General features: G+C 43.1%; 1 protein-coding gene across 1 annotated transcript in view; it reads left to right on the top strand.

Moving 5' to 3' along the window:
- LRIG1 (leucine rich repeats and immunoglobulin like domains 1) overlaps positions 1-15,405 on the top strand; it is a 96,858-nt gene that overhangs the window by 35,504 nt on the left and 45,949 nt on the right. The window contains exons 2-3 of the mRNA XM_066596659.1: positions 992-1,063; positions 7,622-7,696. Coding sequence (XP_066452756.1) covers positions 992-1,063; positions 7,622-7,696 — 147 coding nt within the window. The remainder of the gene's footprint in view (positions 1-991; positions 1,064-7,621; positions 7,697-15,405) is intronic.

Genomic DNA, 15,405 nt, shown 5'->3' with positions numbered 1-15,405 from the left:
GGATGATGCAGAACTGTTTCTTCACGGGCTCAGTTGCCCAAAAACCGGTGACTGCTTCCTTTACTAGGAACAATAGAATATCTTTCCATTGCACTAGATATAAAATAAATGTAATTTTTAATAATTTTGTGTTAAATACATGTAAGGGCAGTCTTTGAAGCAATCTATGCATAGTTGTGGCTGCACTGGGCACGTAGGGCACTGTCCTTCAATGACAATGTGTTATTGGCAATCTGTTATTCAGTGGGTTGTCATTGGTGTGACACTACAAAGACTGGCTTCTACACTGGAGGACTTAGGAGTGTAACAATGTACCACCACTAATGGAAGCCATGTAAAACCCCATTTCTCCTGTAGTGGCCACTACAAGGTAAGTGTGCAGCTTCCACCAAAGATGGCACCCTGTGATCAGGGGTCTCAGCTGCCAAGCATGTGGTGTTCTGCCAAGAACAGTAGGTCCATATTTGTAAAAGGGGTTCTTCAGATAGGGCAACCCCTTTAATGGTACTCATTATAAAGATTGATAGCTTTCCAAGGAGAGAGGTATTTTAGCCATTGCTTGGTTTTACCATTCATCCTCGCCTAGCTTACCTTGTGAATCAAACCTCATTAATAGCCATCATACTTTTAATGGCTTGGAAATCGGACAAACGAGCCTGTCACTGACTAAATGCTCAAAGATTGATTTGTTTGACTCTCCGAACCGAAGAAAATAAATGAAAACAAAACGCGGGCTAATCCAGTTGAGTTTGCTGATTTAATTACCAGGGAACATAGCATCCAGAGCATTTCATGTATCCTTATAGCGCCTTGGTAATTGGCTTGTTTGCCGAAACTGAAAAAGCATTGCCATTTCCTAAGTGCTCTTGTATAACAGCAGATCGTTTTCTCCATGCGATCCAGAATAATTGTCAGGCAGGTTTCTGCTGACCTCAGTGACTGCCATGTGCTGATTCGATTGCCTTTTCTCTTTTTTTTGTAATTCTAACAGAAACCTGAGCCACAACAAGCTGAAGGAGATCGATCCGGCCGCCTTTGTGGAGCTGCAGGGTCTACGGGAAGTGTGAGTATTTTTTCTGTAGCTTTTTGCTGCACTTTTAGAGGAGATCTCTAGTGCTTCAGCTGGAGGTTTGAAACCAAATCCCCGGTCCCTGGGCGCCAGCTTCTCCTGGTTCAGTTACATCAGCAGATTAGCCTTTTTTACGTGACTGTGTTTCTGTTCCATCTACAGCTCTTTTCTTTACTCTTATATTTACTGTATCAATTAGACAAAGGTAGTTGTTTCAGCGATTGCAATAATGGACTTGGGAGTTCCTTGAGGTGTCGTCTTCTTCTAGACCTAACATACTTCTGCTCACAGTAGCATTTCAACATCGATACATTTGAACAAATTTTAAAGGGCCACTTCGGGAAAAACTTTTTGTTTTTTCCCAGAATGCTATTGACATACAAGATGAATCAGGTGATATAACTTCCTTACCGATTCCTTCATTGATGAGTGTGCTGCTCCAGTCTGGTCTCATGTGACCTCCACCATGATCCTTGAATTCTTTGACATCTCATGTTTAGACCAGAAGGGACTTTTTCTATTCAGTCTCATAGAAATGGATAGACATTGACTTCTGGTTTGCTCGAAGATCCGCAGGATAGTCACATGGGACTGGAGCTGGTCTCTCATCAATAAAGGGTTCGGTAAGTATGTTTATATCATACTGAAGAAAGTTTCCCTGGAGTGGCCCTTTACGAAGCTGCATGGCTAATGCTCCTAAAAATACTCTACTAAGGCCAAACTTTGGGTTGTTTGGATACCTATGAAAGTTTTTAGGGCAAGGTACTCTTGGGGTTACTCAAGGTACAAAATTGCTCCTGATATTCAGCATTCATGTCATGAGTACAACACTACGACCTTAGTGGTGTTGGGATGGCCTAGAGCTCAAAGTGTTCCAATCCTAGGTGAGTGCAAAGAAATGTGAAGCAAGCCTGGAGCAGCCTCATCTAAAACTATCGGTCCTTTTTATAAAGGTTATACTGCTCAAATGGTAAGCAAAATTGGGCCAATCTGCGCCAAGGCTTAGTCTAAACGGGCACCGTAGAATTTGCAAGGGTTAATGTGCCTAAAAAATTACTCCATATTACTTTTTTTTTTTTTTTCTTTTTCTTTTTTAATCCTAAGACTTGTAAAGCTCTTCTTTATGGCTGCTAGTTACTTAGACAGTTTGAGCCATAAAAGTCGTAGGAAAATGGTACTTTTTGTTGAGTGCCAAATGATTTAAACACAGTCCTATAGAATTTACTCTGAAGCCAGATTTTGACTGTGGGAGAATTTGTCCCAAATCAAATTGGCATAAAAGCCACAGAATGAAGTGTCCTCGTTCCTAATGGAAGTAACAGAAAATAATTCTCTCCTTCCTCCCCATCTTCCTGTTGGTCACGTTGTCTAATGATTGTGATATATTAAACAAATGTCCCTTATGACTTGTGAATATGTGTGCTCTCTAAGAATGTATTAGATGTCAGGGTTAGGTTTCGTTTCCCATACATTCAGGCAGGCATTGCTTTTTAATTCTTTTTAAAGTAAATTTATTTACAAAGTTCCCCATGCTAGACTGCTAAAATACTTGGAACAGCATAGTCGTTCATAGGAATTCTAAATGTTGGGTTAAGCATGCCAGGTGCTTTCGCTTATGCTACACTATCCTGCCCCTGGATGTCTGATGGAGGATACTTGCTGTACAGCAGTCCTTCACTTTCCATCGAGGTTATTGACATTAGCATGGATGATCCCATCTGCAAAAATGTACCATCTGTCATTTAATTGGGTATATTGACTAGAAGGGTGATGGAGAGTTTACTCCAGTAGACCTCTGCTGATCGGCACTTGACACAGGCCGAATCGGACTCAAGTAGGTGAGCACCGTTGTCCCCATAGAGCTGTCATTAGTCAGGTGCACATCTCCCTGTTTACCCAGTAAGATGTGCAATCGACCAGCGAGCATCTTTATGCTCACATAAAATATACAATTAGCTAATGAATGAGTGTTTGCTCGTTTGTTGGTTAATGGTTTTCTTAATGATTGCGAAAATCGTACAATGGTAATCCTACCATGTAAAGGCCCTTTATTTAGACATCCATCAGTAGCACTGTCCTCTTTCAGTAAATATTTCAGCTTCTAATAATAATGAAATGTCTCTGCCGACTCTGTCCCAATCTGTGCAGCAAAGCTAAAAAGAGCTGAAAAAACCCACAAACACAAAATGTTAGTGCTACTGTGTACATTCCAGTAGCTAATGTTAGGACTAGAATTTTTTTGACATGGATAGTCACAAAAAAATAAAATATATTGAAACTGTCATTTTTCGACTTGTACATTTCCTTAAAGAAGCTGATAACCTTTCATCTGACCAGCAAACAGACCTACGTCATCTTGAAAGCAGCAGTTATCAATTTACTTTCCCATTGAGTATATTATATTGTACTTTAATTACATTCCCACTTTCCTAACCGTACAAACTTGCTATATAGTCCCAGTTTCTGCCTTTTTAGAACTAGTTTCCCATTATTAGGAGATTATCATTGCCGGGTGCATCAGCTTGCAAGGTACAAACGGTCTGGTTTTAAGAGCCTCTGTTTTTACTTGACACCAAATTGGCAGCTGGTCCATAAATATTTTACATGGAGAACCTCTCCTCGGGCTGGGCGTCTGTTTATGAGAAGCAGAAGGTATAGAGTTGGCCAAAAAACAATTATTACCACACCAATAAAATCAATGTATATGTGCAGAATTAATAGTGTTCATGGTTCTTTTTATGCTGTGTCAAAAACTCACCAAGCGAAGACAAGTTAATGAGAAAATTACTGACTGATCTGTCATAACACAATCCTCAGTATCGCTTACAGAAATGTCTTTACTTGTCCTACCCAATGCCAGACAGAAGCCGAGTTATCTTTGTTACACCTGACTAAACAATTTCACTTGACATGATTAAATATGGCTTGTGTGTACATTTTAATGAGACCGTGTTATCGGTGTGATGCAGTATTTGATGCGTCTCAACCACCCAGATACGAGTCTCTTTCTCTTCAAATGATTCAAAGTCTAAAATGAGTTTACAAAGATCATATGTAAATCTCCTAATAGGTTCATTCATGCAAGATATCTGAATGGAATCCTACTTTCCTATATGGTCCTCTTGTGTGGCAATTCAGATTTAGGTGGATGTCCTCTTTTGACATCTGAAGGAAGAAAGACGGGTCTTTCTACTTTCGAAAGAACCTCCCCACTAAGTCAAAAATGCCAGTCATGTCAATCTCCAGTACTCCTTGAAAGGAGCCACCAGACCCCCTCTCATCTAGACTCCTATTGCTCATTGTGTTAGATGTTGGTCCCAACCATTCAACGGGTTATCTCGTTTTAGAAACTTTTTTTCATAGTCCCTGTTGAGGAATTCTGATTTAATAGCGGGGGAGTCTTTCAGGAAAATGTTTCTATAAGCTGGAGGACAGCATGAATATAATAAACTGCTTTCACTGTGGTGGACCTTGCATGTCCATACAATGCATGGGCCACCCAAAGATTTCAGTGGACATGGTGTAATGCTTATTTTCCCCCTCTGGAGGTGCTGCAGGAAATTTCAACATCTGCTGCTAGGTTTTTCCAACAATTTTATAATTGATTGCTAGGAACAACTTGTGATTAGCTTATCATCCAGGGACTATTCTAACAACAACAAGGTACTGTCCTAAGGTGACAACTCATTTAACGTGTATGTTAAGGGCATTTTTATACCGTCTGGACAAACACGTTCCTAGAACGTTGCCTGGTCATCATGCTATGTGAAGGTGCCATCAATTGTCCAATGAATTAGAAAACGCTTGTTTGTTGGGTGATTGCTTTTTCCATGTGGCACCAAAAATCATCATTGTTGGAGGCCCATTTTCTTGTGTAAACAGGGGATTTTCTGCCGACAATGATGAAACTGGTGGATCAACTCATTCGTTTCCCATAGTGCCTGAATCAGCCTATGTAAAGGCTAGGTACCAGATTTCTCTGAAAAGACCTACCCTGATTTTTCAGGGAGGCTTGAAACATAAGCCCTATTGTAGAAATAAGGCCTAGCTGTATCACGTTAAAAACAAAAGGAATACATTACCTAGCAGGCTCATTCCAGGTCCTCCCGCTGCTCTCCGGAGCACCGCTACATGTCCTGCAGTCCTTGGCCGCCCACAGAAGATCACTTCCTGGTTATGGGATTCATAAATCCCGCCTCCAGGAAGCGAAGGCTCTGATTGGTTCTCGAGCCCTCGAGAACCAATCAGAGCATTCGCTTCCTGAAGGCAGGATTTATGAATCCCATAACCAGGAAGTGATCTTCTGTGGGCGGCCAAGGACTGCAGGACTCACTGGAGCTCCGAAGAGCAGCAGGAGGACCCGGACCTCTTCTGAAACTAGTCAGAACTAGTGCCTCTTTTGGGGCAAAAAATAATATAAGGCAGGGTCTTATTTTTGGGGAAACACAGTAGATGAGTGCCAATATGGTTGACTGGCACACGTCATTGTTGCCATAGCTATACGTGTTAAAGAACCATTACCCGATTTGGTCCTGGGGAATATTACTCTCCAGGCAGACTTTGTTTTCAAGAGAAAAAGACTAATATCCACAAAGAAAGTGCAAGTTCTAAAATATACTGTATGTAAAGGTTTTCTCAAGCATTTAGTGCATACAAGCACAGATTATACTTTTGCTATATCGTTCGGCCTTCTTTGCCGTGTAAAACATTTACGTTAGTTTAACACCTCATTAATGTCCCAGAATCCCCATGCTACAACATGTGCAATGTGCCTAGATTAGAAGACAGGTCCCTACTAATGTTTTTCTTCCGTAAATGAAGACCACCACAGGATATCTGTTGGGCGTCAACTATTTTCTTTGGTTCCTCTTATTATTTTTATCTTGGGGTCTTGCCACAGAATGTGTAACTTGGGAAAAGCTTGTTCTTGTAAAGCATAAAATAAAGCTGCTAATTCAGCATATGCTCCATGTGCCCCTCCACTCCTGAGCTCCACGTGAGCAGGTAATTGCTTCATTATGCTGCTTGCGAGCAGCAGAATCAATGAGGGTGGCCAAAAATGGAGCCACGATCGTTCAAGAAACCTGTTTAAAAAATTGTGTTAATTAGGGCAATATCTCACTGAACAAACACAATGTGGATTTTATAGTTAATACCGTATGCTGTTGTGTCAGAGCTATCAAGACTTTTCTTCTTCTTTCTTCCCCATTTAACAAAGCCCATATGTGCCCGAGTAAGCGGGAGACCTCATCTGTTTGCATACATTTTTACAAAATTGTATAGTAAAAAGTTGATGAAGGTACAACCCATGTTGTGCAGACTTTCACAGTCAGTTGGCTTGTCCTAATGACCTCCCAGATTGCATGAGACCATTATTTACATAACAATTTGTAGATGGGGAAGAGATTTAATAGGAAAGCCGATCCTGGGGTCAAAGGTCAGCACATGACCTTTGCAGTTAAAAATAATGTGTACTGACAAGGTACATTTTACTTAAACACAGGTGCAAAAATCACATAGGTTTAAATGTGGGACTTAAGAGGGAAGCTTTATTTTTTTCCAGTTAGTGTATTTAAAAAATCTGAAATACTTGTATTTAAAATAAAATGAATAATTAAAAAAAAAGTTTTATTTTATAGCGTTTTTCTCTAATTGTAGGTTCATACTTCGGTGTAAAAAGTGCCTTATCCCAGTAATGCGGACAGTGGCTATAGAGGTTTACATACACGAAGGGCCCATTTATACAGAACGATTAGTTAAAGAAAAATTGCATTATGCAAATCTGAAGATGATCTTTCAGTGTAAACACGGCCGGTGATTGAATGACAAACTATTGTTCACTTAGGCCCAATGCACATGGCTGGATATGGACTGTGGGATGCAGAGCGAGCGTTCACCTCCGAATCCCACAGCAAATACTTGCCCATAGGATGTGCTAAGCAAAGCACTTTTCCATGCCCACGAACGGATATCCACAGCGATTTTCCGCTCGCAGGGGGAAAAAGGCACAAACTATCACACTAATGCAGGGTTCCCCAACTCCAGTCCTCAGGGACCGCCAACAGGTCATGTTTTCAGGATTTCCTCAGTGTTGCAAAGGTGATGTAATTATTGTCAGTGCCTCAGACATTACTACAGGTGTTCTTACCATAGGATATCCTGAAAACATGACCTGTTGGTGGTCCCTGAGGACTGGAGTTGGGGAGCTCTGCACTGATGAGATAAATGTGCCGATCTATATTAGTGTCTTTTGGACATGTTGAATTTGCGTAGCAAAAAAGTGCTGCATCCTTGCACTTACACTGAGTTCGGTGGGCTCATAATGTGCTCCCCCCCCCCCCCCCCCCAATGATGCGTGTTCTGATCTTCCAGTGCGAATGCATCCATAGGCTTAAAAAAACATTATAGGAATGTGTATAATGCATGATAATTTGGCACAATGCAACCCAAAAACTCAAAACTTCAGAATTTTGCAATTCTAAAGTATGCAATATTTACTTCTAACCTTTTGTGCATATTTATAGTGTTTTTTTTAATACTTTTTTCATTTAGGCAATTGGGCTACAATGAACTAAGTGCCATTCCCTCTCTTGGATCTGCCTCTTCAAAAATGATCAGCCTTTCACTGTAAGTTGAGCTTCTATTATACTGTGTAAGATATTTATTGTATGCTGACTTCTTACTTAGAACTCAAATTGGACCTGTCATGTGCTCTGACAAGCGGGACGGGCTGCGTACCTTTACATCCATAACCTCGCTGATTCCTCTTGGTTTTTATTCTTGATCTAGCTTTCCCCTCATTCACCCATGATGGCTCTGGTTACTTTTGTAAGCCAATAGTAGTCAGTTGTCAAGTGGGTGTCTACATTGCCCAATGTAAATCAAACATGCCAGCCATTGACTCTTGGAGGTGGAGACTGCCCAGTTGACAACTGACTAGTGTTGGGCTCCAAAAGTAGCGGGAGCCATTGCAGAAGTAGGAGGAAACAAAATGGCAAACGTCGCAGCTCTAAAGGCATGCACCCTGTTCTGCTTGTTAAAGGACGTAACCGGTTCTTTTTAAAGTGGTTGTTTTGGGTTACAGAAACATGGCTACTTTCTTCCAAACACAGCACCCCCTTTTCTCCCTAGAGATGTGTGTGGTATTGCAGCTTGGCTCCAATGATTGTGTCTGATTATAGCATCTCAGCTCCCAATGCACAAGGGTGGCGCTATGTTTTGAAGAAAGCTGACATGTTTTTTCTAACCCCGGAAAAAACCCATCTGTGAATTGGTACAATCCAGTAAATCATTGCCGCCATTGTCTTAAGGTGATGGTTTCGCTGTAAGTCACCAAGAGGGTGTTTCCGCTTCTTATTTGAACTGCTCATTTTTGTACCTCCCTGGCTGAGGACTCCCTGTTATCGGAACCCAAGATCCGGTGAAATGTGTTTTTGTAAAAGTCTCCATGCTTCATTAAATCTTTGGATTTGTGCTTTATCTTTGCCAGGAAATGCTTCTCTGTAAAGTCGTCTTGTGTTTACTTTAAGTTAGTTACAGAAGTTCTTCTTGATTAAACTAGCATTTAATCCTACGGCGCTATTGATCGGCATTTTGTTAGAGCCCGATACGCTCACCTTTCATTTTTTTTCAGTTTGAATTTGCTCACCTGTGTTTACTTTCAAGTGGAAAAAAAAAGAACTCGACAAATACGGTTGAGGTGACTTGGCATGTTGCTCCATCAATAAAATTGTTGATATAGCTTGCAGATCTGAGATTGACGCTGGAAATTGGCCATATTCCGAAGGCAAGAGTCTTCGCCAATTTCTTGTCGTCCCATGGGTAAACGTAGGCCTTATGATTCTATTTGGTGCATACAATAAACTATTTGTATCATTAGTTCATGATACTTTAGGTTTGTTAAATATATATAATATACTACTGGGCAAAATATATTCAAAATGTCTAGTTAAATTCAAATTCCAAAAATGTTTTCTAAAGGAAATAATATTTGGGCCTCATGTCCACGAGCAAAAGAAGAATTAAAATCCGCAGCGGATTTTAACTCTTCTCCATAGGGATGCATTGACCACCCGCGGGTAGATAAATACCCGCAGATGGTCAATAAAAGTGATTTAAAAAAAAAAAATAAAGTATGAAAATATCTGGACCATGCTCCATTTTCGTGCGGGTCTCCCGTGGGGACGGCTCCCGCAGGCTTCTATTGAAGCCTATGGAAGCCGTCCGGATCCGCGGCAGACCAAAATCGGAGTTTACTCACCTGCTCCGGATCTTCCCTTCGCCGCGGCTTCATCTTCTCTCCGTCACGGCTGGATCTTTTTTTCTTCAGGCCAGCGCATGCGCGGGGCACGCAACCGACGTGCCCTACACATCCGCCGGGCCGAAGAAAGAAGATCTGGCCGTGACGTAGAGAAGATGAAGCCGCGGCAAAAAAAGGACCGGAGCGGGCGAGAGGTGAGTTAATTCTTATTTTTATGCCTAATGTCCGCGAGGCAGGAGGGACCCGCTACGGATTCTACATGGAGAATCTGTAGCGGGCCTGATTTTCCCTGTGGACATGAGGCTTTAAACTCTTATGAAACTTTGAAACTTTTCAGCTGCTTTTTTTCAAAGGCTTTTTCTTTAAAGGGAATGGGTCACCAGTTTTCTGGCTATAAAACCACCCACAGCAGTAAAACAATGAAGTACTGCACATTTCCAAAGTTACTTAGACATATCCTGATAAAAGTGTACTTAGGAAAACTTTTTTTCCTTTTTTTTTTTTTTAAATTTCTCATGCTGCATGCAAATCCTAGTGTGAGTGGTACAGTGGACTGGCTGGACTGTCTCTGGTGGGCTGTGTTCCTTCCCTAACGCTGCTTCTCTCTATGGTGTCCTGAGATGTCCTCCGCATCGTCAACCTATCGCTGGAACTATTGCGCATGTTCCTGGAGCTCCCGTACCGTGGAGTGTGCAGACCTGCATTTTTGGCGCTTGTAACGTCAGGCGCAGCTCCCACTGATTTTAAATGAGTACCATGCCTGCAATTACAAGCGCCGACCACTACACAGGGGTCGGAGTAATAGCTTCTGCTCTGACAACTGTGTGTTGTGGCACTGACTGCATTCATCCGCTCAGCGAATTGGCCGGGCTCCCAAGCGGCGGACCGCAGCCGATCAACTAGTGATGACCTATCCTGAGGATGGGTAATAGTATTTTTGCCTGGAAAGCCCCTTTTAAGAATACCAAATTCCACCCCAAGCTGAGGACGTAACGAATGGTTGACAAATATTAACTGAAGCTTGATGGTAAAGATACAAACCCAATTCAAAAATTCCTAAACGTGAATAAAGCTTTGTGTTGCTTGAGAAGAATGGTCCTGAGTTTGGCTTTCTTTGCTGGAAAGTCCAAGTCAGGGCTGAAGAGCCTTTCAGAGAGCTTTCTTTTAATCACCAGATGTTCCTTGTGTCTTGTGTTTAATAGAAAATGGTCAATTAGCCATCCCCTGCTATTCCACAAACACTGAGGGACCCGGCAGCGAGGAAATAAATGCTGACTATTGAGATCTAGAGAAAAGTCTTAAGATGCCTTGAATTTCTTTTTTTTTTTAAGGCTGGATTAAAGAAGGCACAAATTTCAATGCAATATGACATCAAGGAGGTTTTTAGAAAGTCTTCAAGTGTTCCAGTTACTAGCACTTGTACGAAAGAATCCTTTCTCCGTCTTAAACAAGTCTAAGCTCCCACCGTTTTCTTGTCTCTTTCACATTCATTGTGTCTTTGTACGGAAGAGAAGCTTTTCAAGACAACAAAAACTGTTCCTGAAAAGCTTCACTGTTAAGAAAATGACAAAGAATTGGGGGGTGGTTTGGGATGGGTTAGAATCTATAAATATATACCAATCAGCCATAATAGTAAAACCACTTTTCCCTTAAAATAAGCCCTAGTCTGTTTTTTTTCAGGATTTTTGGAGAGGCTTGAAATATAAGCCCTAGTTACATTGCAATAAAAAAATACATTACTCAGCAGGCTCGGTCCTTGGCCGCCCACACAGGATCATTTCCTGGTTACGAAATACATAAATCCTGCCTTTATGAGGTAAGGGCTATGATTGGTTCTTTGAGCGCTCCATTGATTGCCTGAGCAGCGCTCAAAGAACTAATCATAGCCATTGCTTTGAGAAGGTGGGATTTTTGAATTGGCTGAGCTGGAAAGCAGTGAGAGGGACCTGGACCAAGCCTCTTTTGGGGCAAAAATTAATACAAGTCCTGGTCTTATTTTCAGGGAGATAGGTATAATATGGTGTTGGTCGTCCTTGTGTAGCCAAAACGGCTTTGACTAGACATTGCATGGACTCCACAAGATCTCCGAAAACGTAACATGGTATCTGGCACAAAGATATCAGCAATGGATCTCTTAAGCCCTATAAGTTGTGAGGTGCCATCTTCATGGATCAGACTTGTTTTTCGAGCATGATGTACAGATGGTTATTTAGATTATGATCTGGGGAATTTGGCTGCCAAGTCATCACATTGAACTCTTCATGTTCCTCAAACCATTCCTGAACAATTTTTGCAATGTAGCAGGAGACATTTTGGTAATGAAAAGGGCACTGCCAATAGGGAATACCGCTGCCATGAAGGGGGGTATTTGGGTTGTACAGTGTTTAGGTAGGTGGCACTTGTCGCATCCACTTGAATGCCAGGACCCAAGGTTTCCTAGCAGAACATTACCCAGAGCATCACACTGCCATCACACTTTACAGGACATTGAAAATCAAATTTCTAATACTGTAAATGAAATAGAAAGGCCTCTTTTAATAAAACAATGGAATTGGGATTGTATGGTAAGAAAACCTCTTCCAGCCCTGATAACTGAAAATTCCTGACTAGGTGGGACTCTTCACCAACCTTGGCCATTCCTACATAGTGCCTTTTCGGCAGGGTAGATTTTAGACCATAGTAAATAACTTGTGTGGTCCTCGTAACCAATAATGTTCTCTTAGAACCAAAGGGTAAGCCTACTGAACATGTTTTCACATCTGTTTAGAAGATTGGAAATACGTCATGTTGAGCTTCAGTCCTTTTGCAAGTACTCAACTAGTTTCAATGAAATGATCCATCTGCTCAGCTTGGCCGAATTGGTGGATTATCCAGTTGGTGCTTCTCATTGGCAGGTGGTTGTACTAAGATGTGGATTCTTCCCAATATTCAACTAAGATTTAGTTGTGTTTTTTTAAATTTTACACAAAGTTCTACTGTTTTACCTTGAAGATGACTTTCTTTTATGGTTTTGCTGAGCTGAATGGCATTTACTCGGTCTGTAAAAACTACTCCATGACTTCTTTGGTCTTGCATCTGATCTTCATTGAATTCTCCAGTGCAGTCATTAATGAGAAGCTTTAACCTGATGACCATCACTATGGAAGGTTACTAATTACATATCGAATGAAAAACCGAACTTTAAATTAACCCCCCCCCCCCCCCCACATTGGGGAAGGTTTATGGCAGTTGAAAATAGGATTAGATAGTTCACAAAGGGCTTAGCAGCGTTCTACAAAGTATTTACTGTTGAAACTAAATCAATAGGTCTGTATTGTCACTACAGAGTATAAAACTCTATTAAAAAATCAATCTGTTTTACAGGCTAATTAATGTCCAGATCAATCCGTATTAAAAGGCAATTAAACAGATAGACTAAGTACACAGCAGTCATGGATTTTTTTTCTTGCTTTGCCGGTGGGTAGTAGAGGAATCTAAGCCTGTAGATGAAGCGGGGATTATTCGTATGACCCCAGAAGTATATGAATTCAATCTAAATTAAGGTGATTTAATAAGCGTATGCTTTAGCCTGATCATAATCATTCCTCTTACAACTGCATTTTTCCAAATGGAGGTAATCAATTTGGGGGGCAGATATGCTGTAATATCTGTCCAGATGCTAGTCATATCCACTTACTCATACGTCCAAGGGGCCTTATGGATATATTCAATGTCTACAGACAAGATGTGATTTGAGAAACACTGCCCACCACCTCTGCAACATCGGAGGTAAATTGTAATAGTCAGAATCCATTGTGTGCTCGAAGTTAAAAGAGGGCTATTCACTTTTATAAGGCCTCTTCTAGTGGAGAGGGGTTGTAAAAATTGGCTGTTCACAGCATGTCCCACTCTGGCGATCACAAGTGATCAGTTGTAATCTGTAAAGCAACTTGGCAGCAAGTGTTTAGTTTCCCTGCAGCGCCACCTCAGGGGAAATTATACATTACATGGTGCTTTCTGATATCAATGGAACATCAGTATAATACTTTGGTCCTCCAAAGTGAGAGAGACACTCTTTGTAGTTCTCGGTTCTAGCTAATTGATTAAAGGCATTTCATTATTGATGACCTATCCTTGGGATAGCAGGGATCGGATTTCATTCGGGAATTGATTTCAATGGGTGCGAAGCCTTTCTGTTACACTTCCGGCTCTGACCCCATTCATGACGAACTGACCTTGCTTGACTGACAGCAGACCAGCGGATCGTTCGATTGGCAGGGATATCAAGTGGTGGAACCCTGACGATCAATTACTGATGACCTATACTGAGGTTAGGTTATCAGTAGTAAATGCCTTAAGAAACGCCTTTAAAGGTCCTAACTGAGGGACATCTTCCTCACAATTCCCTTTAACTCCTTTCATATTTGTCCTTAAAGGGGGTTTTCCTACTAATGAAATTTTAGCCCTTTTTCACAGGATCAGATCAATAGATACCTGATAGGTGGGGGTCCAACCGCTGGGACTCCAGAGATCTTGACTTTTCCATCCGCTGAGTTCTCTATGTAAAGAGAGCGGTGGTGCGAATGCATTACCATTCCCTTCTATCGATGTACTTGGCAATCTTCCTCTGCCCCATAGAAGTTAATACAGCGGTGGTCTTGTCTGCACACCACTGCTTCACTTGTGGTTCATGCCAACAAATAGATGGCCGTGCGGGGGCGTGGCCAAGCAGCCGTCCTGACCGGCCGCATGTAAGAAGGGCTCCTGCTCAAGCTGACCTACCGGTAATCCTGTACTGATCCTGAGGACTCCCAACCCCGATATACCATCACCGGAGGAAGGGGGAGGAAACTGCATCTCCGGACGGCCACCCCTGACGACCGAGGTGCGGCGGGAGCGGAGCTAGAGACGGGGCCTGTGAGGTGGAGAGAGCCGTCGCTGCGGAGCGGGAGTCACCGGCTGACTGGCGGGCTCTGGACCTGGCGCTCCACATAGCGGAGGGAGAGGAGTGAAGTGCCCAGACCACCGGCGGGGCTGCAGAGCGGAGGGACGCTTACCGGACACCACGGCGAGAGGACCCTGGAGGTGAGCGCGGGAAGCTGCGGCCGCCATTTTGTGAGGAGGGCTCCCGATCGGCGAGCGACTTCCCGGGCCTATCGCCCCCATTGCCACCACAGAGAGGAGGAGGATTGAGCCCCGGTGCGGAGTCTGTGACGCCGGCAGCCATAGCGACGCCGGCGACAGGCTTGCAGCGCCGCGGCTGACACGGCCGCCATCCTGAGGACGGGGCAGACGGGCCCAATAGTGAAGGGCTGTGCGGAGGAGACTACATAGAGGGAGGCAGGGGGCTGAGACGACCGGCGGCGCCCCGGGTGCCGAGATACTTATAAGGCGCCCCCTGACGGCAGGGACCCGGTGGAGGCACACGTGGTGCTGCAGCTACCGCCGCCATCTTGCGGAGAGGACCCAGCCGGCAACAGCTTGGGCCCGGTGAGCCTCTATCAGCGCGGGGGGGCGATTAGACGCCGGGCGAAACAACCAAAGTGCCGACAGCCACAGCGACATAAACGGCAGATCTGCACTGCTGCGGCTGACATAACCCTACTCAGAGAGTTGGACTGCTGGAGCTGAAGGTGAGAGGTCAGGAGAAGAGGTCATACAGAGGTCCCCTATCTGAAGGAGAAAGACAGCGCCAGCAGCAACAAACAGTTAAGTGTGCTGGGGGGGAAGGGGAGAAAAGGAGCAGCAGCTCCTGTATACTAAATAGACACGTGCTAGAGAGTGGAACCCCCCCTCCCCCACAATACCTAGAGAATAGGCCAAAAGAAACAGACCCAGAATACCCCCCAAAACAAAGGGGGAGAAGAGAGTAAGGCCTGCAAAAAGACCACCATAGCTGGCTACAAAGTATAGACCAAACACCACGCAGATAAGCCCTGCAACAAGTATACTGGTGAACCCAGCACTATAAAATACAGACAGACAGCCGAATACGCCGCTAAATACCTCTGACTAAGCAGCATGGGGCCTACCAGGCAGAACGCTGCAGCAGACAAATTAAAGGCATTTGTCAGAAATGAAAATCGCAGAGATGCAG

Source organism: Eleutherodactylus coqui, chromosome 3, assembly GCF_035609145.1.
Source record: "Eleutherodactylus coqui strain aEleCoq1 chromosome 3, aEleCoq1.hap1, whole genome shotgun sequence".
Taxonomy (NCBI): domain Eukaryota; kingdom Metazoa; phylum Chordata; class Amphibia; order Anura; family Eleutherodactylidae; genus Eleutherodactylus; species Eleutherodactylus coqui.
The sequence above is the reverse complement of the archived record's forward strand: the minus strand, read 5'-3'. Positions and strand labels throughout refer to the sequence as shown.